The sequence below is a fragment of the Lissotriton helveticus genome, chromosome 6 (genome assembly GCF_964261635.1).
Source record: "Lissotriton helveticus chromosome 6, aLisHel1.1, whole genome shotgun sequence".
Classification (NCBI taxonomy): domain Eukaryota; kingdom Metazoa; phylum Chordata; class Amphibia; order Caudata; family Salamandridae; genus Lissotriton; species Lissotriton helveticus.
The window spans coordinates 1376947308-1376969419 of NC_136067.1; the positions used below are offsets into that span (position 1 = coordinate 1376947308).

Below are 22112 nucleotides of genomic sequence, written 5' to 3' on the forward strand. Positions count from 1 at the left end.
GTGTGGGAGGAGAGCTTTGAACAACAGCTAGGACCCTACCTGGAACCTCCGGATATACGACCTGTCACATTTACAGGGGAGCCGATCCCCATGGCGGGATATCGAGTCCTGAAATTTGAGTTTAAGGATCGCAGCGTGACATGCAAGTTGTATGTGGCTGAGAAGGGCCCTTCGGTCCGGGGTTGGGTCGACCAAGGTGATCTGGACATACAGTTGGATCCAGGAGGAGCCACACAAGTGCTGATGACCAGTCCAGGGCGACAACTAAACGTCTATAGCTTAAAGGAGGACTTTCCCTCAGTATTTGGAGGCCAAGTGGGAAAATTTACAAAATTCACCCACAAGATAGAGATCAAAGCGGATGCCAGGCCAGTGTGCTACAAGGTGAGAAACATCCCCTTAGCAGTCAGGGAGGTGGTACAAGCAGAATTACAGAGGCTGGAAGATAACAGGATCATCGAGCTGATAAACAGTGCGAAATGGCTATCTCCACTGGTGGTAGTGAGAAAACCTAATGGTAAGGTTTGTCTATGTGTGGACCTGAGGGAGCTGAATAAGAACATTGTGGTCGAAAAATTCCCACTGCCTAGAATTGACGAAATGTTGGCAAAAACAAAAGGGGTGAAAAGATTCTTCACCATCGATCTCACTTCAGCATATCACCAAATAGCCCTACACCATATGTGCCGCATGCAGACGTTATTTATAACCCCGTTTGGGTGCTACCAGTTTCGGAGAATGCCGTTCGGCCTCGCATCGGCAGCGGCCATGTTTCAAAAACGTATGCACAAATTGTTTAAGAACACGGAAGGAGTACAGTACTTTCAGGATTACATCCTAATGTGTACCATGATGCGAAACTGCTCCAAGTGTTACATGTTTTGGAACGGAATGACCTAACTGCAGAATGGGAGAAGTACCATTTTGGGATGACGTCAGTCACATACTTGGGCCATGAGATCAGTGATCAAGGGGTCATGCTCAAGAAAGCCAACGCCAAAGCAATAAGGGACGCACCACCGCCAAGTAGCAAGGAAGAAGTGCGCTCCTCCTTAGGGATGGCTGAGTATTACAGCAAATTTGTGCCGCACTTCGCAACCAAGACGCACCACCTGCGCCAACTCCTTAGGGATAAAACATTGTTCGAGTGGAAGAGGAAACGCAAGATGAATTCCAGAGGATTAAGGAGGATATTTGTACAGTGGTACCACTACAAGGGTTTGACCAACAGGCGAGATCCATACTAACCACGGATGCAAGTGAGCAACGACTACGAGCGGTCCTTATGCAAGAAACGAGAGAAGGGGAAGCGTCCACTATCAGTTTCGTGTCCCGGTCCCTGTCAACCATGGAACAGAAGTTCAGCGTAGTGGAAAAAGAGATGTTGGCGACAGTCTGGGCCATGGAAAAGTTTCGACTAATCATCTGGGGCACGAGGTTCAAGCTCAGGACGGATCACAAGCCGCTGATTAAAGTACTCACGTTGAGCGGACATGCAAATGCAACCCCCCCCGCATAGCAAAGATGACTTTGAAACAGTTTTTTTATTTTATTTTTTTTATTTCAAGACCTTTATTGAAAACGCATTTTACAGATAACACAGCTCAGTGCCTACAACCGTAAATAGGCCGGCAGCGTTATAATCAGGTACTTGCATAGCACTTAAGGAGGCTGTAGAGATAATGCATTATTACACAGCAAGTCCCCTACAACCACTACGGGCCGGCCGCGTCAACAGTAACCTTAGGTCTTGGGGTTTTCCTTTTTTCAATGCAGAACAAACATAAACCAAACTGGATCAGTCCACTACCGCACTCCCCACCCAGTCAACAATATAGCCTAAATCAATTAATGGTGCCGTTATATCGTGGATATCATAGAGTTTGTAGGAGTTACTTCACATTGCCAAGTCGAAGCGACGTTCAATTATCCTCTTGGGCATTCAGGTAAGCAGTCAGATACACCCAATAATCCTTTGGTCGGGACCTAGGTGGTAACAGTTCTTCATATGTACGTAATGTGTCTTGGCAGTAAGACATATCCCTCAGCCACTGCTTGACTGTTGGCACATTTTTACTCCCCCAGCACATTGAGATTCTGCGCTTAGCTAACAGTATGGCCACCGCACAAAACCTACGTGCTATGGGTTTCATCTTCCCCAATAACCCCAGGAGACAACAGCGAATGGTGCATTCAAGAGTGACCCCCACCATTTCAGACAATATGTTTACGACTGCCAACCAATAGGTCTGTACCTTCGCACAGTGCCATGCTAAGTGGATAAAGTCAGCGTGATGATGGTTACAACGTTTGCATCGTGCGTCTTCACTCAAACCATATCTATGTAAAGAAACCGGGGTGTAGTATGCCTGATGTAGGTATTTAAAATATATGATGCGCAAGTTTCCATTAGGTGTAAGGAGTGTAGTCAGCGTGCAAGCAATCTCCCAGTCCTTTTCCGTGAGGGGGTCCTCCAGTATCAGGTTCCAACGTACCTGAGCTCTGGTAGTGTTACATCCTATCTCTGTCTGAGCTGATGCATAAAGCCGAGACACTAAGTGGGCCGTGTTAGAGGTCGTTAGAACCAGTTGTAATGTATTCAGAGTAGGTGATTCCTCTGGAAAGGTAGGGTATAAGTGTTGAATCGCCACCTTCAGTCTATGAAATGTGAATTGAAACAATAACGATGGGTTTTGTATGTAGGCTAAATCAGGTTCCGTGAGGAAAGTTCCATCCTTATATAAATCTCCCATGGAAACTAGTCCCACTTGTGTTAATAGGCCCATACCCACTGGCTCAGCTGTCACCGACAGTTCGGGATGATGGTGGAGTGGAAGAGCAGGAGCGTAGAGTGGCAGTTTATGGGCTAATCAACCTAAACCTCTCCATGCTGTGTTAGTAGCATCAATGGTATTAATATCCCTGTTGTGAAGTGGTGGTCTGTCGTGTGTAATGATAGCGTCAAGTGGGATAGGGTTAGCATCGCCCTCCTCAACAGCTACATGAGTCAGATATGGAATTTGATGGTACCAGAAGGTGGCGTATTGTGCCTGAGCACATAGGTAATATAATAAAAAGTCTGGTACGCCCCAACCTCCTTTGGAATACGGCAGTGTCAAGGTAGCTAGGTTGATATGTGCTTGTCTACCCGCCCAAACCAGCTTCAAAACCATCGCAGTTATGCGCTTAAACACTTCTCTCGGCGGTTGAATGGGGATATTATTAAAAAGGTAAAGGAGTTTGGGGAGTATTACCATCTTGACTATCGCAATTCGATCGGCCAGGGACAATGGGAGTTGAATCCATCTCCCAATTTTGTCCTCTAGGGCATCGATTGCTCTGCCGTAATTCGTCCTAATGACTATTTCCGGGTCTCTGTGAAACCATATACCTAAGTAGCGTATGGGGTCTGTTTGCCATTCTAATGGGTATTCTATTGCATGTGGTAGAGTAGTGTCAGTGAGTGGGATTATCGAGGATTTTTCCCAATTTATCTGTAGTCCCGAAAAACCACCAAATTTAACGTACGTGCGTAAGAGAGGGTCTAGGTTGCGTGCTGATTCGCGAACATACAGTAGCAGATCGTCCGCATAGAGGGATATATGCAGGGGTCTGCTTGGGAACTGTAGTGCTAGATGATGACTCTTCTGCCTCACAATGCAGGCCAGGGGTTCTAGGGCGAGGGCAAATAGAAGGGGGGACATGGGCAGCCCTGTCTGGTCCCTCTTCCGATATTGAAATTCTCAGAGACATAGCCATTGATCCTGACTCTGGCAGTGGGTTTCGTGTATAACAGTTGGATCCATTGAATGTATACCAGGGGAAAGCTCATCCTATGCAGTATTGTAATTAAATAGGACCATTCAATAGAATCAAACGCCTTAGCGGCGTCCAGCATAACTGCTACAGCTTTCGTAGTTGGAGTCAGATAGTGCGAGACCGCAAAGAGGGTTCTTGTGTTGTGCGCTGTATTGCGAGAGGGTATAAAACCCGACTGGTCTGGAAGGACCAAGTTCATCATGAGTGGTTGCAGTCGCAAGGCGAGTATTTTTGCGAGTATTTTTTAGTCCACATTAGGCAGAGAGAGCGGACGATATGAGTTACAACTATCCGTGTCTTTGTCCGGTTTAAGAAGCGCCACGATTAGCGCCTCCCGCAGTGTGGATGGCAGTATCTGAGCATCATGCGCAGCCCCAAACATGGCAACAAGTCGAGGTGCTAGCAGGTCCTTGTATGTTTTATAAAATTCACAGGTGAAGCCATCGGGGCCAGGAGCCTTGCCATTCGGTAGCGATTGGATCACCTCCGTCACCTCCTCTACAGTGATTGGCAGGGATAGATATTGCCTCTGGGCATCGGATAGCCAGGCAATGGCAACGTCTTCTAGATATTGGAGCGTTTCCTGCTGTGTGGCTACCGGTCGTGATCGATACAAGTCACCATAGTTTTGGACAAAGCATCTCAAAATACTTGTGGGATCTGTGTATAATTGATCGTCATCCCCTCTAATCTGCGTTACGGTATTGGTTGCGCGGCCTGCACAAATTTTGGACGCTAATAATCGTTCAGGTCACCCACCCTCTCCATATGCTCTGGCTATATGTCGTTTGCTCAGGTACTTGACCTCGTCCTCGGCTAACGATTGGTGTTCAGTTAACGTGGTGCGTATTTCAGCAAGTGTAGTAGGTAGGGGTGTTACTTCATATTGACGTTCTGACTTTGAAACTGTTGGATTACAGGTATGATGTTGAGTACATTCCAGGAACACAAAATAAAGTAGCTGATTACTTAAGCAGGGTTTCAGCCATGGAGGAAGCACAGTCACTCACGGAGGAAGAGAACATCAGTGTGGTTTTCCTAGAAGACCATGAGAAGGTGGGATAAGTGCGCAGGAATGAAAAGAAGCCTATGAGAAGGATGCCGACCTGGTGACGGTGAAAAAGTTTGTGTTGCAGGGATGGCTGAAAAAAAGACACTTAAAGGCAGAGCACAGGAAGTTCTTCGAAGTACGTGAGGAGCTGTCAGTCGGAGATCAAGGTACCTTCTTGTTAAGAGGAGGCAAGGTAGTTCCTCCCGTGTCCCTGGTTCCGCATCTACTAGTCATCCTACACGAGGGGCACCTAGGCATTGTGAAAGCCAAACTCCGAACCAAACAAAAGTACTGGTGGCCAGCGATGGATGCCCAGATAGAGGCAAGTCAGAGAATGCATGCAGTGCCAAAATGCGGATAAATCACAAAGCTTGTTGCGGCCCTCCGTGGGTAAGTACGACAATCCCAACAACCCTTGGGAAGAGCTATCAATAGACATTCTGGGTCCGGTTCTGGATGCCCAAGGAATTCCAAAATATGTAGCAGTGCTAATGGACAGGTACTCCAAATGGCCGGAGATAGACATAAAAGAAGAAATGGACACGGATAAAGTATTGGAGTTCCTCACAGCAACGTTCTTAGAGGAAGGAATTCCTCGCTCTATACTAAGTGACAATGGGCCCCAATTTACGTCAGAAAAGTGGAACAACTTTATGAGTCGGAACGGGATCAAGATCAAGCACACGTCGGTGTAACATCCTGCTGGAAACGGCTTAGCCGAACGGTTCAAAAGAGTCATTATGGGTTCTGTGCAAGCGGCGATAGGGGCCGGGAAGAATTGGGAGAAAGGACTGAAAAGCACATTGTGGGCCTATAGGATATCTTCTAATACAGGATACAGTCCCTTCAAAATTCTGAGAGGTCGGGATCCTCTCACCAAGGACAATGTGGTATGGAAGGAACACACAATCACAAACAAGTGGTCCCCGGCAGTGGTCCACCACAACCTGGAAAGAGAACAGAGAGTTTATATGGAGCATTTCAATAAAAGGCGAAATGCCAAAGAGACGATGTTGGAGAAAGGAGAGTGGGTTCGAATTAAGCTGGCCCAGTTGAGAAGGAAGGATGATAGCAAATTCAGTGCACCTTTACAAGTACAGGAGGTTTACAGCAGAGTGGCGCTACTGAGTGATGGAAAGGTTTGGTCACAGGACAGCATGTCCAAGTGTAACAAGATTCTGCGGTGGACCAAGGAGGAAAGTGATCATCAGAGTGAACCCTTTGCGGAGATAGTCCCAGTGCGGGAAGAAACAGTGAACAATGAAGAGAATAGGAGTGGAGAGCCAGTACGAAGAAGGGACGATCAAAGCACAGGGGAACATCAGGAGAACCAAAGGAATACTTCACAGAGGAGCGCCACATGAGTGGTGGAAGACGAGGATCCAGAATCCTTCAAGAAGAAGCCGAGGAAATCCCAGCCGCCCCGGTGAGATGTACATGCTCTGGGAGAACTGTGGTAAGACCAGCAACATATAGAGACTATGAGATGGGAGAAGTCAATGCGGGTTGAGCAGTGAGACTTTGGAACTTCATGCTAAATGTTTCACACTTTGTTGGTTCATTAAAGGAGGGAGATATGTAGTGTGGCGCTCTAGTTGTTCAGCGTCACGTGATGACGAAGAGCGCAGCCGCCATCTTGAGGACAGCGCAAAGCCCGCGAACAGTACGGCAACGGCTCCCGGCGCTCCTTTTCCCCGATATTAATAAAAGTAGTTTTCCCCCTGTAACCTTCCTCCGCCTCATCTTTAGGGGTGAACCCCATCACTACAGCCACATCCTTGTTTTTCAGAGCTATGTCACATTTTAAGTGTAGGGTGTCTGTCTTACTGCAGTGACATAGTGACATATAGTAAGTGTTATACACCCTGGGAAGGCTCTATCTTACTTTCTGTTTCTTTCTTATGTGATGAGTGGTCCCACTGTCAAAAGTAATGAATGTGACGAGGAGGTGAGACTTCTGGATAATAACCGTAATAAGTGATCAGAACACTTAATGTAAAAAGAAGACCACGGTTTTCGAGACTTGCGCACACAGACCAGATCCCAGCTGATTAATGAACTAGCCCGCAAACGCGACTTAAGATGAAAATCCAGCCGCAGAAAGTAGTGCAGCCACTCCAGAACTCTCAACCTTTAATCTGTCTGGAGGGTGGCTAGACAGAACTCAAGGGAGGGTTCCAACGTATTTGTAGACAGTCATGGGTATAGAAACAAGTGGTGTATACGTTTACTTTTCGCTTTGCCTTGAAGCGTGTGACATAGGAGACGCCATCTTATAACATGCTAGAGAGGAATGCTTTGAGAAGCATTCTCAGACAGAATGATAAAATGCTGTTAGTTTTTAAAATGAATCATCATTAAATTGAACTGTCCTTACATGTAAAGTCGAAATTAAACCGTGCATCTCTACAATGTAAAGAAAACTATTTAGAAAATTAAACTGCATTTAATAAAAGGATATGATAGAAAATGATTGCTTTGTAGTATTTCGGGGGTTTCTAGTGAGATCCAGCGAAGAAACTGCATTTTAAATTATATTAACGCGCCACTCTCATGGCACATTACGGATCATATAAAATGCGATACTATACCTTCTTTGGTATCTACTTAGTGTTTCTGGGCAGTCATTCTGCTTCGAAGCCCCGCCTCTCTCGCGTAAATGCGCTTCTGACATCACTATCATGGCAACAACTGCAGCATCGGTCGTAGCATCGAGAGTATACGCGCCACAAACACTGACGGAGGACTAACGTAGAAAGAAAACATTAATAATGTCGTGATGCTTCTGACTACCTTCAACCTTTATATTTCTCAGTCTGTGGAAGTTGTAGAGGCCATTGCTATGGAAATGGTGATAAAACATGAAAATCGATGCACGCTATTGAAGCTTTAAGCAGGTCGCCGTAGTTGGGGGTTGGCAAAAATAAAAATTATTATTTTATTTATGAAATTTATGAAAAATACTATGTCCCAGATTTCAACACTTTTCACAATAACATATACTATAGCATAGTTCAGTCGCTTGTATAAATGTTCTTCTGTTTCTTGTGCATACTGTTAGAATAGGAAACGTCGTTTGTGCATGGCCAACTCTCTGACGTCGTGGTCGACTTTGGGTAAACACTCGTTGTTGACAGCGTAGTCCGTCCTCTATGTTGGTGGGTGAGGGTTCCCTGCTCCCTGACTGCTAGGGGCGGGCTGGGGGAGGAGAGACTGCTTCGCCCCGCCCAGCCTAAGTCCCAGGGGGAGAGAGAGCCATCCATCCTGACCGACCCCCGCAGCAGCGCAAGGAAGGGAGGGGGGGTGGAGCCGCAGAGGAGCAAGGCGGCCGCCCCTGTCTGTCGGGCGCGGGCGGCGGTGACCCGCAGACAGCGGCATCAGCCCGGGCAGGAGGCGGAGCCGTCGAGCGCCGCTGCCCCGGGCGAGGTATGTCAGTGCCAGTGGGGAGCACCGCCGGTGGCGGCGGGGGAGCCATGTTCTCGGTGCGGATCGTGACTGCGGATTACTACCTGGCGGCGCCCCTGACTGGCTTGGATGTGTGCCGGGCGCGGGGCTCCGAGGAGTCGACGGGCAGGAGGGTGCCAGTGGTGCGAATCTTTGGGGCCACCCCTGCAGGTAAGGTTCAAATGAAGGATCTAAGGAGGGAGGGGGTCCCTGTCCACCCCCAATTTGTTGTGCATGCCCATGTACGGGGAGGAGACATACAGCCAGCTGTTTGTATTTTGAACCCTGTGCATTGTGTCACGTGGCCCTTGCAGAAACTATGCGCTTGTTATTTAAGGTGACACTCCTGGGGTATTGCCCACACCTCTCTTGTAACGGTGCATGACTGCTAGCCAAAGAGGGGAGGGATCCTCTGCCTCTTTCCTCTATCCATCTGGATTGGAGAGATTTGCAGCGCAGCCTCATGGGACCTTGGTGTGTGGGGATGCCCTCTGGTCTGGGGTGGGTGAGCAGTGTATGCATCGTGGGCTCCTGTGAGGTGGTTGCAGGGGCTCTGTTGCTCCAGGCTTGCACTGTCTCCCCTGTGCTGGTGCCCAGGCATGTTGGCATTCGGCCACAAGGGGCCGCTGAGTGTCCTTTAGGAGCTGCCCGTCCCTTGCACTGCAGCCTGCCCCCCGGCGGCCCCTCTCTGACCCAGCCTGCGCTGTTGGCTCTGCTCCTCCCCCGCCTCTCGCACACCTCTCAGCCATGCCCTCTATCCTACTCTGCTCCCCTCCGGGCTCGGCAGCGGGTGCTCTGCAGAGCCCAGACTCTCGTGCCCGCCGCGCACAGGTTCATCTCAGGACATGTCTGACATCCTCAGCGACGCGCCGCACACATTGTACTGTACAGATCTCCTGCAATCCGGGTACACGGTGTAGGCACCAAGCCTTTGTGCTACGGCTAAGCACGTATATTTACATTCCTACTGCAGGCGCGTGATAGTCACGTTTCTTCTTCCTGATAGCCAAACTGTGGTGAGCCATTACATATGTCTGCCATTCGAAGGGTTTAACATGCCTCTCCTTTGTTATCGTAATCTAATTCACATTAATCTTCATCACAAATTATTACAAATGTGTTGCACGAGCCTTTTGTGTGCCCTGGCATTGTTGCGCCACAAAACCCCCTCCATCGAGATAGTAGTACCTGATACCACCACCACCACCACCAACCCAGTTTATCTGGACACTCTAATTCCAGTTTGGAAAACAGCCATTTAGGGGTGCTGCTTTTAACTGGTATATTACCTCCCGATTGTCTCCCTACGTTAAACCCCTCCTTGTTCATCCAGGTGACCATGTTCGATGCGCCTGGCGGAGAGTTGTTAGCACACAAAGGGGATCCATTTGCACAATTTGAACCGTGTGCTAACAGATTCTAGAAGAACTCGCAGCGTTTAAATCGTGCGCACTTTCCTTTAGATTTTATGGCTAGCAAGTGTTATTGCCCAGCTCCATTAAAAACATATTTGGCAGTGGTGCACAATCTATGAATTATTTTCAATTAATTATCGGAATAGCATTTTCGGAAATTACGGCTTTTATCTAGTGTACAATCTGGGAGCGAAAGCCCGTCTGGACGTTTAATACAGAAAACATTTAATAAGTCTTGTGTATTATAGCCAGAGAATTCTACATTTGGATTCTCGGTGACATTTATGCACAGTCTTTATGTTGCACTATAACATAAGGAGACCCCCTTTGACATTAGACGATCATAGTACTACCAATACCTATTTTGTTTCATTTGTGATATCTTACACATGTATGCTGTGTGTATCTAAACATGGACGGTGAACTGTGCCCACGGGATGCGTGCTTTACCTCTTTTCATTTTATAAATAGCAACCAGTCACTGACTCGCAAGGCACGGTGAACTGGCTTTATTTTTAAAATTTGAATTGTGTGACTATAAACTGGAACACCGTGAAATCAAAATTTCAGCACGTTGTCTTTGTGTATGTCTTGAATGCTAATAGTCTTCTTGTTGGAAGATGTCTGGACTGCGCAGATGCTCTTTATTTCATAGTTGCAAAACATGTCTTACAGAGTGTGACACCTATTCTATTTCGGAGGGGGCTACACCGCAAATCTCCATGCAAGCGTTATTTATAACTAGGCAGAACACAGTGGATTAAATTTAGCCTGGTGCTGGCTCATCATGTCTCATTCTTGTAGATAGAGGAAATATGAATTTCGTTCATGCTGCAGTATGTGACATCACAAGTGTCCCAGCCAAGACAAATGTGCAGATTTGGTTATGAAGGGAAACTCGAATAGGATTGGTGACCCTGATGGAAATACTGGAGATTAACTAATGTTTTTTATATACCACTAAAAGAGAAAATCTTCACGCTACCCTGTCGTGGTTACTTAACCTTCAAAGTGGTGCTTAGTTTTTGGAATGGAGGTCTGAATGAGTTTTGTTCTCGTTTCATGCTTTTGGAGAATAGTTTTATTTTATTTCCTGTTTCCAAGGTAGGCGAATGGGTTTGCCTCTAACAGTGTTTTGAGCGGGGTTCTTGAACGCCATGTTATTTGCACAATTTGTGCCTCTGCCATTTGAGTTCACTGCTTTGAGACATTATGGGTTCGTTTTGTACAGTGCTGTGTGCACTACTCATAAATTATAGGTGGCCCAAGATGCCTTGGATGTAAATGAGGTCTTTAAGTTGTATGTTATCTTATTTTTAATTTGTTTTGGCTTCTATCCTTTAAGATTTGTTTTACTCCGTGCCGTAATTTAGTGTGTACTGAAAATAACATGTGAACTCCTCATTCAGTGTAGGCTAGCCTGCAAGGAAAGACTTTTGTATGCAAAAAGAACAATTGATGGACAGAATGCAGAACAATGTCATACATTCACCCCAATACAGAGATCTGGGCCTAAATCCATCGTTATTTTGCTCTCCATGCCATTCCAGTTTGGACCCAGCAATATGCAATTCAGTCTTGACCCTGTGCCCAATGGGAACAGTCCAGCCCGAACTGTCAGGCCCGGTCATCCCTGGACTGGAAACAAGCATCCTAGGACCGGTATCGGGCCTTCAGCCAGGATAGCTGGACTCCAGTGGCATGGAGAGCAGGGGACCCACCACGCCTGGGCATATGGGTCCCGCTCAGGGGGACGAATGCAAAAAGAACAATTGATGGACAGAATGCAGAACAATGTCATTCATTCACCCCAGTACAGAGATCTGGGCACACATTCATCATTGTTTTGCTCACCATGCCATTCCAGTTTGGACCCAGCCATATGCAAATCAGTCTTGACCCTGTGCCCATTGGGAGTCCACGTAAGTCACTACAAGATTGAAAGCCAAATCTTAAGGTCTAGTGACCCACCATATAAAAACTTGAACACAATATCAAAGCATTTAATTCTGGCTTGAATACAAAATCCTGCAGTTGCCTTGTTTCATGCCTTTGCAGGCTTCTGCAGAGGTGGGTTGCTTGTAATAAGGGTTTAATTCTAGCTGATGGATGGACCATACATTAGTAGACTGAACCGTCAAGACTTGTATTGGCCGATGGGGCGTCTTCATTGGGTGCAGTGGGAGGCGACACTCCCCAACACAAGAATGAGCCATCTACAGCGGCAATACTCCAGACCATAAAAGACTCCCACGAAGCCATGGAAAGCAGTAGTGACGGGGTGGGGTCAAAAGTATCACTCATTCGCCTGACTTGCACAAGGTGACAAATGGATGACTGAAGTTGAGGCCAGAGCCTCTTCGCTGGAGGACAAACTCAGTCTTGAAAGCTGCCATTTTAAAACTCTGCAACATAGACCTTCAACTAGAACAACAAGCCAAAGAGGCGTAGGGCAGATCACATCAAAATAACGTCCACTTGGTAGGGGTGCCTGAGGGCCTGGAAGGTACCCATCTGGAAATGTCTTCACTCCTGGGTCCCGGGTGACAAACTGTTCTCCTGCTTTATTATTGAGCGGGTACATAGGTCACTTGCCCCATGTTAAGGCTCCACAAGGGGCACCCCTCCGAGGCCGGGGACTCCCAGACTTCTTAATTAGTCTCACAGAGATACCATCCTGGTGACAGCTCGGGCCTTGCAGACAGTATTGCTAGACTCCACTAAGGTGATGATCTTCCCTGATTATACGCTCAGAGTGCAACAACAGTGACGAACCTTTAGAGTGGTGACGGCCAGACACTGAGCAATGCAGATTAAATGTATGCTCATGAGAACATTGTTCTTCACCAACCCAGAGGCGGTGTGGAGATGGGTGGAAGAAACCCTGCCCCCCGCCCCAACAATAAACCAAGGGATCGCTGAGATAATGATGCATATCCCTGAAGTATATTGTTAACACCTCGAACATGGAGTAGAGGGAAACTCATCCGGGCTTTTTCACTGTCCCACAGGCCAGGGAGGTGCGAGTCCTCCTCCATTGGAAAGGGACTATCCAGAGTCTGTGGGCGTGACACACAAGATAACCAAGGGTCGAGGGGGATTCCAAGACCTGATTATGCGATGGGCCCCTGGGTGCAGATCTGCTAAACAAGAAGCTCGTCGGCGGGTAAAAGAGACAGAGTTCGAAACTGTAGCCTTACTACAGAGGCGACTCAAAGGGAAGTGCTCCTGCTGTAATGTAACATGGGATGCCACACAGAGACATAGATCAATGAGAGGAGGGCCCGGTGGTCAATAGGCCCACCCTTCCTTTAGTATGTTGGGGAGTGTTATGTTTCAGGGCGACCAATACTTTCATTTCAGAAGTGTGTGTGTGTGGGGGGGGGTATACAATGGGTATTGTTCATGTTGCTACAGTTGGGGATTTTTATTGTTTTGTACTGTTAACACCACCATGACTGTACTAATTTTGCCACATGGAAGGGAGGGGTACATGGTCCTAGAGACTCCTGAGTTGGCAGTACTACCTCGGGTAGGAGATGGTCGGGGTGTCTGCTACCTGCATGGCTAGGAGGAACCGGGCCTTGGTCGGGCAAGTCTCCTCCTTCTGGACAAGGGGGCCCCTTATCCCAGGACACATCCTGACACAGTCCTTACAGAGTGACCCAGACTGGCTGACCCTATTACACTGAAACGTCAGTGGTCTATTACATAGGATCAAGAGAGAAGTCTCACTGTATGTTTGTAGGCACTGACCAGACAACGTGCACCTCCAGGAGACACACCTGACTGGACCCCATTGCCCATTCCTGACTAGGGCCTATATACCACACTAGTGCACACAGATTATGATAGGGGATCATGAGGGGTCACAATCGTGGCAAAAAAGGACCCCCCATCTTGCGTGGAGAGGGCCTGGCAAGATCCAGGGGTAAATTTGTGGGAGTGTTGTGCTCCAGGGTTACTAAGTCGTAGCTGATACTCAGTGTCTATGCCCCGCCTTCACCAACCTGTGCTTGAAACGTTGGGCATAATACCACTGGAAGCGCCAGCTGGTGTGAATATAGTGGGGTGGGGCTTCAGTGCGTTCAGTTATCCCGCCATTGATGGGTCCCTCTGGGAGGTTTCAGACATTCCATCCCTCCCCTCTGTCACGCTTCATGTTGGCTTTGATACTCCTATACACGTGGAGAGCGAACCCACCAGCCAGAGATTACTACTTCTCTGGGGCTCAGATTTTAGTTTTCCCGTATAAACTGTTAAAATGCCCAGCTACTGTCCTAGGAAAATACTTACCTAGGGGCATTTCAGATCATGCAACTCTCAATGTTACTCTGGGTGCGGCTCCTCTGAGAAATGAGAGTAATAGGAGGTTAAAAGGTTGGGATTTCCAAGATGGCAAGGTTGTGTTGGAGCTTCATAGGCACTCTTCCATACACTTGAAGAAAATGTGGGTACAGTGGACTCATCTGGGGTGATCGGGGAGGCATATAAAACAGTAATGGGCCCAAAATATTATATCCCTGAAAAAATGTTGCGGGGAGGAATGCATGGCTGCACTCGAGCGGGAGACGCCGAAGAGGCATACGTGTTCATAGGAGCCCAGCTAATGTTGTTCCGTTTAGAGGCTCGCCGTGGGGAATATCACTTCCTCTGTCACGATTTGGCAAAACAACACTGCTTATCGACCCAACGTAAATTATATGAAGTAGGAGACAACACTCGTAACCTTTTAGCGTGGCTTAGTAGAACTGAGGTGGCAAGCAGATGGGTGGGTGGGGGACTGAGGTGGCAAGCTGGGGGGGGGGGGGGAGTAGAAACTCCAGACGGTGCTTGTCTCTCCACAGATGGCGAGATGGTGCAGTGCTTTGCCCAATACTACCAACCTTTATGCAGTGAGTAGTGCTTAGCATCCAGAGAGTATGTTGAGGCCTTCCTGGCGGAACTTCCCCTGTGCACAGAAGACCAGGCTAACCTGGAGCAGGATTTCTCCGTCACGAAATTGGATGTAGCTGTGTGTCGCATGCAATCTGGTAAAACACCAGGACCAAACGGCAACCCAGTAGAGTTCTGCAAGCGCACCCTCTCTGTAGTGGGCCGGCCATACCAGATGTTGGAGGAAGCGAGGCAGAAAAGTGAACTCCTGTAGGGCAACCATGGTGATACCTAAACAAGGAGAACCTCCCCACCCCAAACCATTGTGCGTCATCACAGAGGTCAAGATCCTCGTAAAGATGCACAGGGACCACACAGGCTTTATTCCAGGCAGCTCAACTTCGCAATACCTCAGATGGCTTTACAGCTGGCTAGACTATATATGTGACTCACAGAGGCCTGCAGCCCTCTTTGCATGGGACGCAGAGAAAGTCTTCAATTCTATCCGCTGGTAGTATCTCTTCCAGATCCTGGAAAGGCTTGGGTTTGGTATGAAATATTGTAGATGGGTTCACCCGCTCTATAACAATCTAATGGCAACAGTGAAGGTACGTGGAACACACCCTGATTCACCCCTCCCTTTGTGTCCTTCCCACACCAGCTACAGCGCTCCACGCTGCTTGTCATTTCGGCGCTTTCACTCGCGCTTAATATTGGAGTTTCAGGACTCGTTTTGGTCTCTTATTAATTGCAATTTTTGACTCTGCTCGGTTTTGGCAGATTACGTGCCTTCCCCTCACCCTCCTGCCGACTTAGGGCCGTCATTACCGAGGGACCGAGAGAAAAGCTCAGTGGCGGACATCTTGGAGTGGGCTTTCCCTCCTGTCACTCGGGCGCCTATAAAAACTGAAGAAGGACTCTGTCTCAGTAGATTGCTGAAACTCGACCCCTGAGGCTTGAGCCGGGTGGTTGCTTTTTAAACTGCTTTTAAAAACCCTGATTCACCCCTCCCTTTGTGTCCTTCCCACACCAGCTACAGCGCTCCACGCTGCTTGTCATTTCGGCACTTTCACTCGCGCTTAATATTGGAGTTTCAGGACTCGTTTTGGTCTCTTATTAATTGCAATTTTTGACTCTGCTCGGTTTTGGCAGATTACGTGCCTTCCCCTCACCCTCCGGCCGACTTAGGGCCGTCATTACCGAGGGACCGAGAGAAAAGCTCAGTGGCGGACATCTTGGAGTGGGCTTTCCCTCCTGTCAATCGGGCGCCTATAAAATCATTCACTCATGGCTCCGCGCAGCGGACGCGTTCAGCCGGCGCGCGCCGGAGTCACGCCAGCGTCCTGCCCGTCTGCGCCCGTCCGCGGCCGGACGGGCCCAGGGGCCAGGGATGCCACCACTGCTATTTCTTACTCCCCCTCTGCTCTTATGAGCCTACAAGCCTCTGCTTGCCCCCTATCTCCCGATACCTGGGCCAGGATCTCCTCACTGGGGATTGTAGGGTACTCCCCCCCCCCCCCCCCACCCCCCCCCCTCATCTGGGGCCGGCGTTACCTCTCATTGCTCCTGCTCTTGTTGAGTCGCAGCTCCGGGTATTATACCTAAACACTCGCTCTTTGGTCAGGCATCAAGCCGATATTTTCCATCTTCTCATGACGGAGAGGCCAGACGTTCTCTTACTATCTGAGACCTGGCTCACCGACGATTCCCTCCCTGACATCCTCGCTGCGTTACCCCCAGATTACTTTCTGTTGAACACCAACCGTCCTGGGGGCCGCTCCGGAGGAGGGGTGGCAGCGGTAATACGCAAGAATCTTAAGATTATCGCCTCCGCCACCATGACCCTCCCTGAAGTGGATAATCTGGTCCTCCGTCTTGGGACCGAGGTAGGTGCAGTTACCCTAATGGTACTTTATCGCCCCCCCCCACCCCATGCCTTCCTTCCCCTCCTCTTTTATTGAACAGTTGACTAACCTTGCTACCTCCTCCCCCCGCACTGTCATTGTTGGTGACTTCAACTACTGGTTTCAGAACGAGGACGCTGGCCCCCATGCCATCGAACTGTTCGAGGCCCTCTCAAGCCTGAACTTCACTCAATTAGTCAGGTCCGCCACTCACAGTGGCGGCCACATCCTCGACCACATTTGGGTCCACGGGTTCAAGTCCTCCTGTCCGCTCATAACACCTTGTGTGTGGTCCGATCACCTTTTGATTGACACCACTTTCTCGGTTGTCGGCCAGATCAGGATCCCACTGCAGGAGGGCGGCACCGCCCGCAAGTGGAGAGCCGCCGACTCCTCTAAACTTCTATCTCACCTCTCTCTAACCCGTCCCCTGTTCCCCAACGATTTAAGCACCAACGAGCTTCAGGGGCACATTTCTGACTGGCTCACGACAGCCAGCGATATTTTTGCCCCTCTAACTAAGTTCCCCCGATCCCGACATTGCCACTCCCACAAATGGTTCACCCCCCACCTCAAGACCCTGCAATTGGAACTCCGCCGATCTGAGCGCAGGTGGAGGAGAGACTATTGCTCGTCTAGTAGAGGCGTATATGTGGCCGCGCGCAATAAGTACAAAACAGCCATCTCCGTAGCCAAAAAAGCTTACGCCTCAGAAAAAATCTTATCCGCCCCTTGCAAGTCCAAAGAGATTTTTAAAGTCCTTAACGAATTCACTTCCGACCCCAGGACACTTCCGACTCAGGCCCCCACACAGGAATCTTGTAACGCGCTAAGTACTTTCTTTATTCAGAAAATTGCTTTGATTAAAGACACCATCCCGGCTACTCCCCCTGGCGCGGGCTCCGTCTGTCCCCCCCACAATGCCCTCTCTTTCACTCAGTTTCCTCCCTTAGACCCCACTTCCTTGGCCACATTGGCTACCCGTATTAAGTCTGGATCTCCAGACGACTGTTGTCCCCCCACCATACTATGAGACATCTGCCATTCTCTACCCGACTGCATCCTTCCCCTGCTGAATTCCTCTCTCTCGTCCGGTACGGTACCCTGCTCCTTCAAGGAGGCCGTTCTGGTGCCTCTACTGAAGAAGCCTGGGGCTGATCCCGCCGTTCCGGCGAACTACCGCCCCATCTCTCTCTCTTGCCTTTCTTCTCTAAAATCCTGGAAGCCCACGCCACCGCCTGTCTCTCACAGTTCATCGAGAGCTCCAACTTTCTCGAGGCCAATCAGGCCTTCAGACCCGGCCTTCAGACCCGACCACTCCACGGAGACTGTGATCTTGGCCGTGCTGGATGCCTTGAGAGACGGCGCTGACAAGGGTACCCCCCAGGCCTTGGTGTTATTAGATCTGTCAGCCGCTTTCGACACGGTGGACCACAACATCCTCCTCCACCGTGTCGAGCAGGCTGGCATCCAGGGCCTGGCGCTGGCATGGGTCAAATCCTTCCTGACCGGGAGGTCTCAGACCCTCAGCCTGGGCACTCTTAGAGCTCCTAGGGAGCACTTGCCCTGCGGGGTCCCTCAGGGCTCCTCCTTATCCCCTCTTCTCTTCAACCTCTATCTTCGACCCCTCCTTTTTTCTCTGAGGCAGTGGGACGTCACCGTTTTTAACTACGCGGACGACCTGCAACTCATCTTTCCTCTCGATTCCCACTCTGCTATTCCTAACTTCCAGGCAGCTATGTCCCACATCCTACAGTGGATGTGTCAAAACCAGCTCAAATTGAATCCCGGAAAGACGGAGCTCCTTCTTCCTGGCAGGAGCTCTACCCACTGGGGTCCGTACTTTTGGCCGGCAGAACTTGCCCCCCCCCCCCCACCCCTGTGGCCTCGGTAAAAAGTCTCGGGGTCACTATTGACTACGGCCTCTCCCTCGGGCCCCAAGTGGGGACGGTAGTCTCCTCCTGCATGTTCCAGCTGCGCAGGATCAGGAAGGTGGCCTATCTCCTCACTCCTGAAGCTCTTCTGCAAGTAATTATGGCCCTTGTCCTCTCCCGCTTAGATTTTTCGAACTCTATTTACCACGGTCTGCCTAAAACATCTCTCTCCAGACTACAATCTGTTCAAAATCAAGCGGCGAGACTGGCCCTTGGGATTCCGAAATGGCAATCCGCCAAACCCCTTCTTTCTAAACTGCACTGGCTCCTTGTCATCTCGAGGGCAGCCTTCAAGATCGGCTGCCTCACCTTTAAATCTTTATCTGGCTCCTGTCCCGTCTTTCTGAAATCCCTTATCAGGCCCTATTGTCCTTCACGGAACCTGAGATCTTCCCACCTTCACTTCCTACTCATCCCCCCCCATCAAACTTTGCAGATCTGGAGGCCGGAGATTCGCATTCCTGGCCCCTAAACTTTGGAACTCCTTTCCCCTCTCTCTCAAAACCTCTAACTCTCTCATTCTTTTCCGTAAATCCCTAAAAACATGGCTCTTCCCTCAATCCGGCTAAATCTCTCTGGTCCTTCAGCATTCAACCAGCGCCAGGAAACCCACGGTGTCAGTGCGCTTTACAAGCTCCCCTTACAATACAATACAATACACTCAAGCGAGTTTCACCATGGACAGGATATGCAGCAGAGATGCCCCCTCTCACCTCTGTTGTTTACTTTATGCCTGGAGCAGATGGCATGCTGGCTGAAACTCCTTCCTGGTGTGATAGGCTTTCTGGAGGTGATGGGAGTATCAGAGAAAATATTACGCTATGCAGATGATATCTTACTGTTCTTATTGGAGACAGTGACTTCCTTGCCTGTGGTTCTGTTGGTGTTCTGTGCCTTCAAACTGAAGATACGCAAGAGATACAAATAACTAGAATAAAGCAGTTCTGTACAAGATGGGTGACTGGCCCCAGCAGACGTGCTCCCCCTAGAAGTCATGGTGTCAACAGATAGTTTCCAATACATGGTTATAGAAATAACAAGATGCCCTGACAGGTTTCTGGTACAAAATCTAGGGGTGGTTTATCAAAGGCTTCAGGACAATGCAGACCACTAATGTAACCTCCCCATGTCAATTATGGGTACTGCGGCCCTATTCAAAATGATCGCATTGCTTAAATTCCTATACATCCTCCAGAACGCTCACTGGCCAGATGCCTTCTTTGTTAAAGTGAGGAGGGAACCCCACGCTCCCTCCTGGGATGGTGGGATTCGCCCGAATTGCACTCGACACCTTGTGTAGGTCGTTCTACAACTGCGGCATTGCACTGCTGGACCTCAGATTGTACTGTTGGGAAACTCAGCTACAGGCAGTAAATGAGTTGGGTTGTGCACCTAGAGACCACCCATCAATGAGGGTAGAGAGACAATTGATGGAGAGGAAACCCCACATACAATGCATTTATGGTACATCTTCACAATCCCACCATATCAGGACAGATGAATCCTTATTGTGAATTTAAGGAGGAATATGATCTACATGAATCTCAATACTTCAGATACCTACCGCTCCAACATGCTGTATGTGTCTCGGTCATCCCTGGGGTGGGGGTGGGTGTGGACTGGAAGACAACAGTACCTAGAGGGCAGGATACTCTTGCAGGAGCTGACCACAAAGGACATCTCCCATACTTATCTCACCCTGATAAATAACAGACACAATAACCTTGGTTTCATCAGATCTAGGTGAGAGGTTGACGTAGGCCTCTTGAAAGACGTGGATCGGGAGGCAGGCTTGATGCACTCTACGGAAGTAGAAATTGGATGGAGCCTGGTACTCGCACAGCTAAAAGTCCTCCACAAAATCTTACCATAGACTTCAGTTGTTTAAAATGGGCAGAGCATACTCACCCAACTGTTTGTGATGTGGGGAGGAAGTGGGTTCCTACTTTCATGCAATTTGGAACTGCCCTTAATACCACAGTATTGAAAGGCAGTGACCTCCAGACTGACATCAATATTGGGAATGCAGTTCCTGTGCTCCCCACTTTCTTATCCTCAGTGAGGTGGATTTTCCCAGGAGACCGCTCTTATTCTGTGCATTAGGTTTCATACTGGTGGAGCAAGACATTGCTAAAGAATGAGGTTTCCCCCCTACTCTGAGCCTGAGGCTCACTGGCATGACGTACTGTATGGTAGCAGAGAGAGTGCTGTATACTGTTAGGGGCTGCCCGAACACATTTCTTAAGGTGTGGGGCCCTTGCATTCCTGCTATGGCCTGGACTGGGAAACTGATGGCCGATTGACTACCCCGATGAGAGAGGGGGATGCCCGGGAATGGGGGAAGCCGTACTTACTGCCAGGACCTCAGTCTGTCAGATAAGGGAGATTGAGGAATTTGGAACCATGGTCGATACTTATGAATACCTTTGTTAACATTATCCTTTAAGCTTGCTGGAGCCTCGTTGAGGTTGTATTCTGCAATCCTGTGACTCGTGCAGATTGTATACGACACAGTAGTGAGTTAATGTTGGTATGGTTAGACATGATAAAACCAATAAAAATAATTTTGGGGAAAAAAACGTATATTGGGCATGACCGGATCAAAACTGCATCCTAAAGTTTTGCCTTTTTGTGTATGGGAATCACATTCTCAACTACTGTGACATTTAGAAGATTACATTTGTATGACATTGTTTTTGGTCCTGACCAAGAGGAGCTCTGTTTCAGTGATGTAAAGCATAGCCACATGAACTGGGTCCATAGCTTGCTTAACTTGAAAAGGTGAGTTTGGTTTTGTTGGTATAGATTTGCATGTCGGCTGCAATGGCTTGTTACTGCGGGGGTTATATAGGTTCTGTGCTGAGCTGTTGGACATTTTCATGAGGGAGCTTATGTAAAGTCTCGGGAAGTTAGTTTTTTAGTGTCGCATAGGGGGAAAAGGATCTCTCTCCCTTGTTTTAATGCTTTTCGATGAGTTGGATATGGGGAGCAATATTTGTTGATAAGCTTGTGGCTTTTGATGGGAGTTATGATGAAATGACGCCAACACAATTCCAATATGGCCAGCTCTCTCACAGTCCTTTAGTGGCCTGAGATGGACTCTGCCAAGTTTTCAGCCATTTTTAGCTCGAGCCTAGCGGCAGCTTGCTTGCCTCTTGCTCTGCGAGGCATGCAGTAGTCGAGTGTGCTGTGTAAGCCTCGCCCACTCTCTGCCCATAGTTTTCATTGGCTGGTGTCATTGTCCTTGGTAAATGCTGGCCTCCGATTCCTTATAAAGCTTTTTAGTCCCTCCTTGTTACCGGTTTGTCGCCATTTATTACCGCCCATGACTACTGGACCTTTTACTTGGCTCTGTACACGGTCGGCTTTATCTAGGGAGTCAGCACTATTTTGTTTATGGGGACAATGGCAGATGCTATTTTATTTTATTTGTATCCTGAGCATGGCGCCTGCTTTAGGGACACCACCCTCCGTTTATTTATTTATATTTAACTTTTATGTTGCGCACGGCGTCCACTTCTGGGACACGCACTTTGTTTTTTCACTTTCATAATGAGCGAGGCACCTGCTTCAAAGACACCACGCTCAGTGTTAAAGTAAAAAAAAAAAAGAAAGAAACCGAGAGCTGTGTCCTTGAGTGGCCAAGTTCAGTGAATCTCGACAGTGTGCA

General features: G+C 48.7%; 1 protein-coding gene across 2 annotated transcripts in view; it reads left to right on the forward strand.

The window, feature by feature from the left end:
- Positions 1-8072: 8072 nt before the first annotated feature.
- REV3L (REV3 like, DNA directed polymerase zeta catalytic subunit) overlaps positions 8073-22112 on the forward strand; it is a 954247-nt gene continuing 940207 nt past the window's right edge. The window contains exon 1 of one of the 2 annotated variants that reach the window (XM_078649145.1): positions 8073-8485. In XM_078649145.1, the coding sequence (XP_078505271.1) occupies positions 8299-8485 (187 nt within the window). In that variant the 5' untranslated portion in view covers positions 8073-8298. The remainder of the gene's footprint in view (positions 8486-22112) is intronic. The other variant, XM_078649144.1, reaches the window with a different exon arrangement.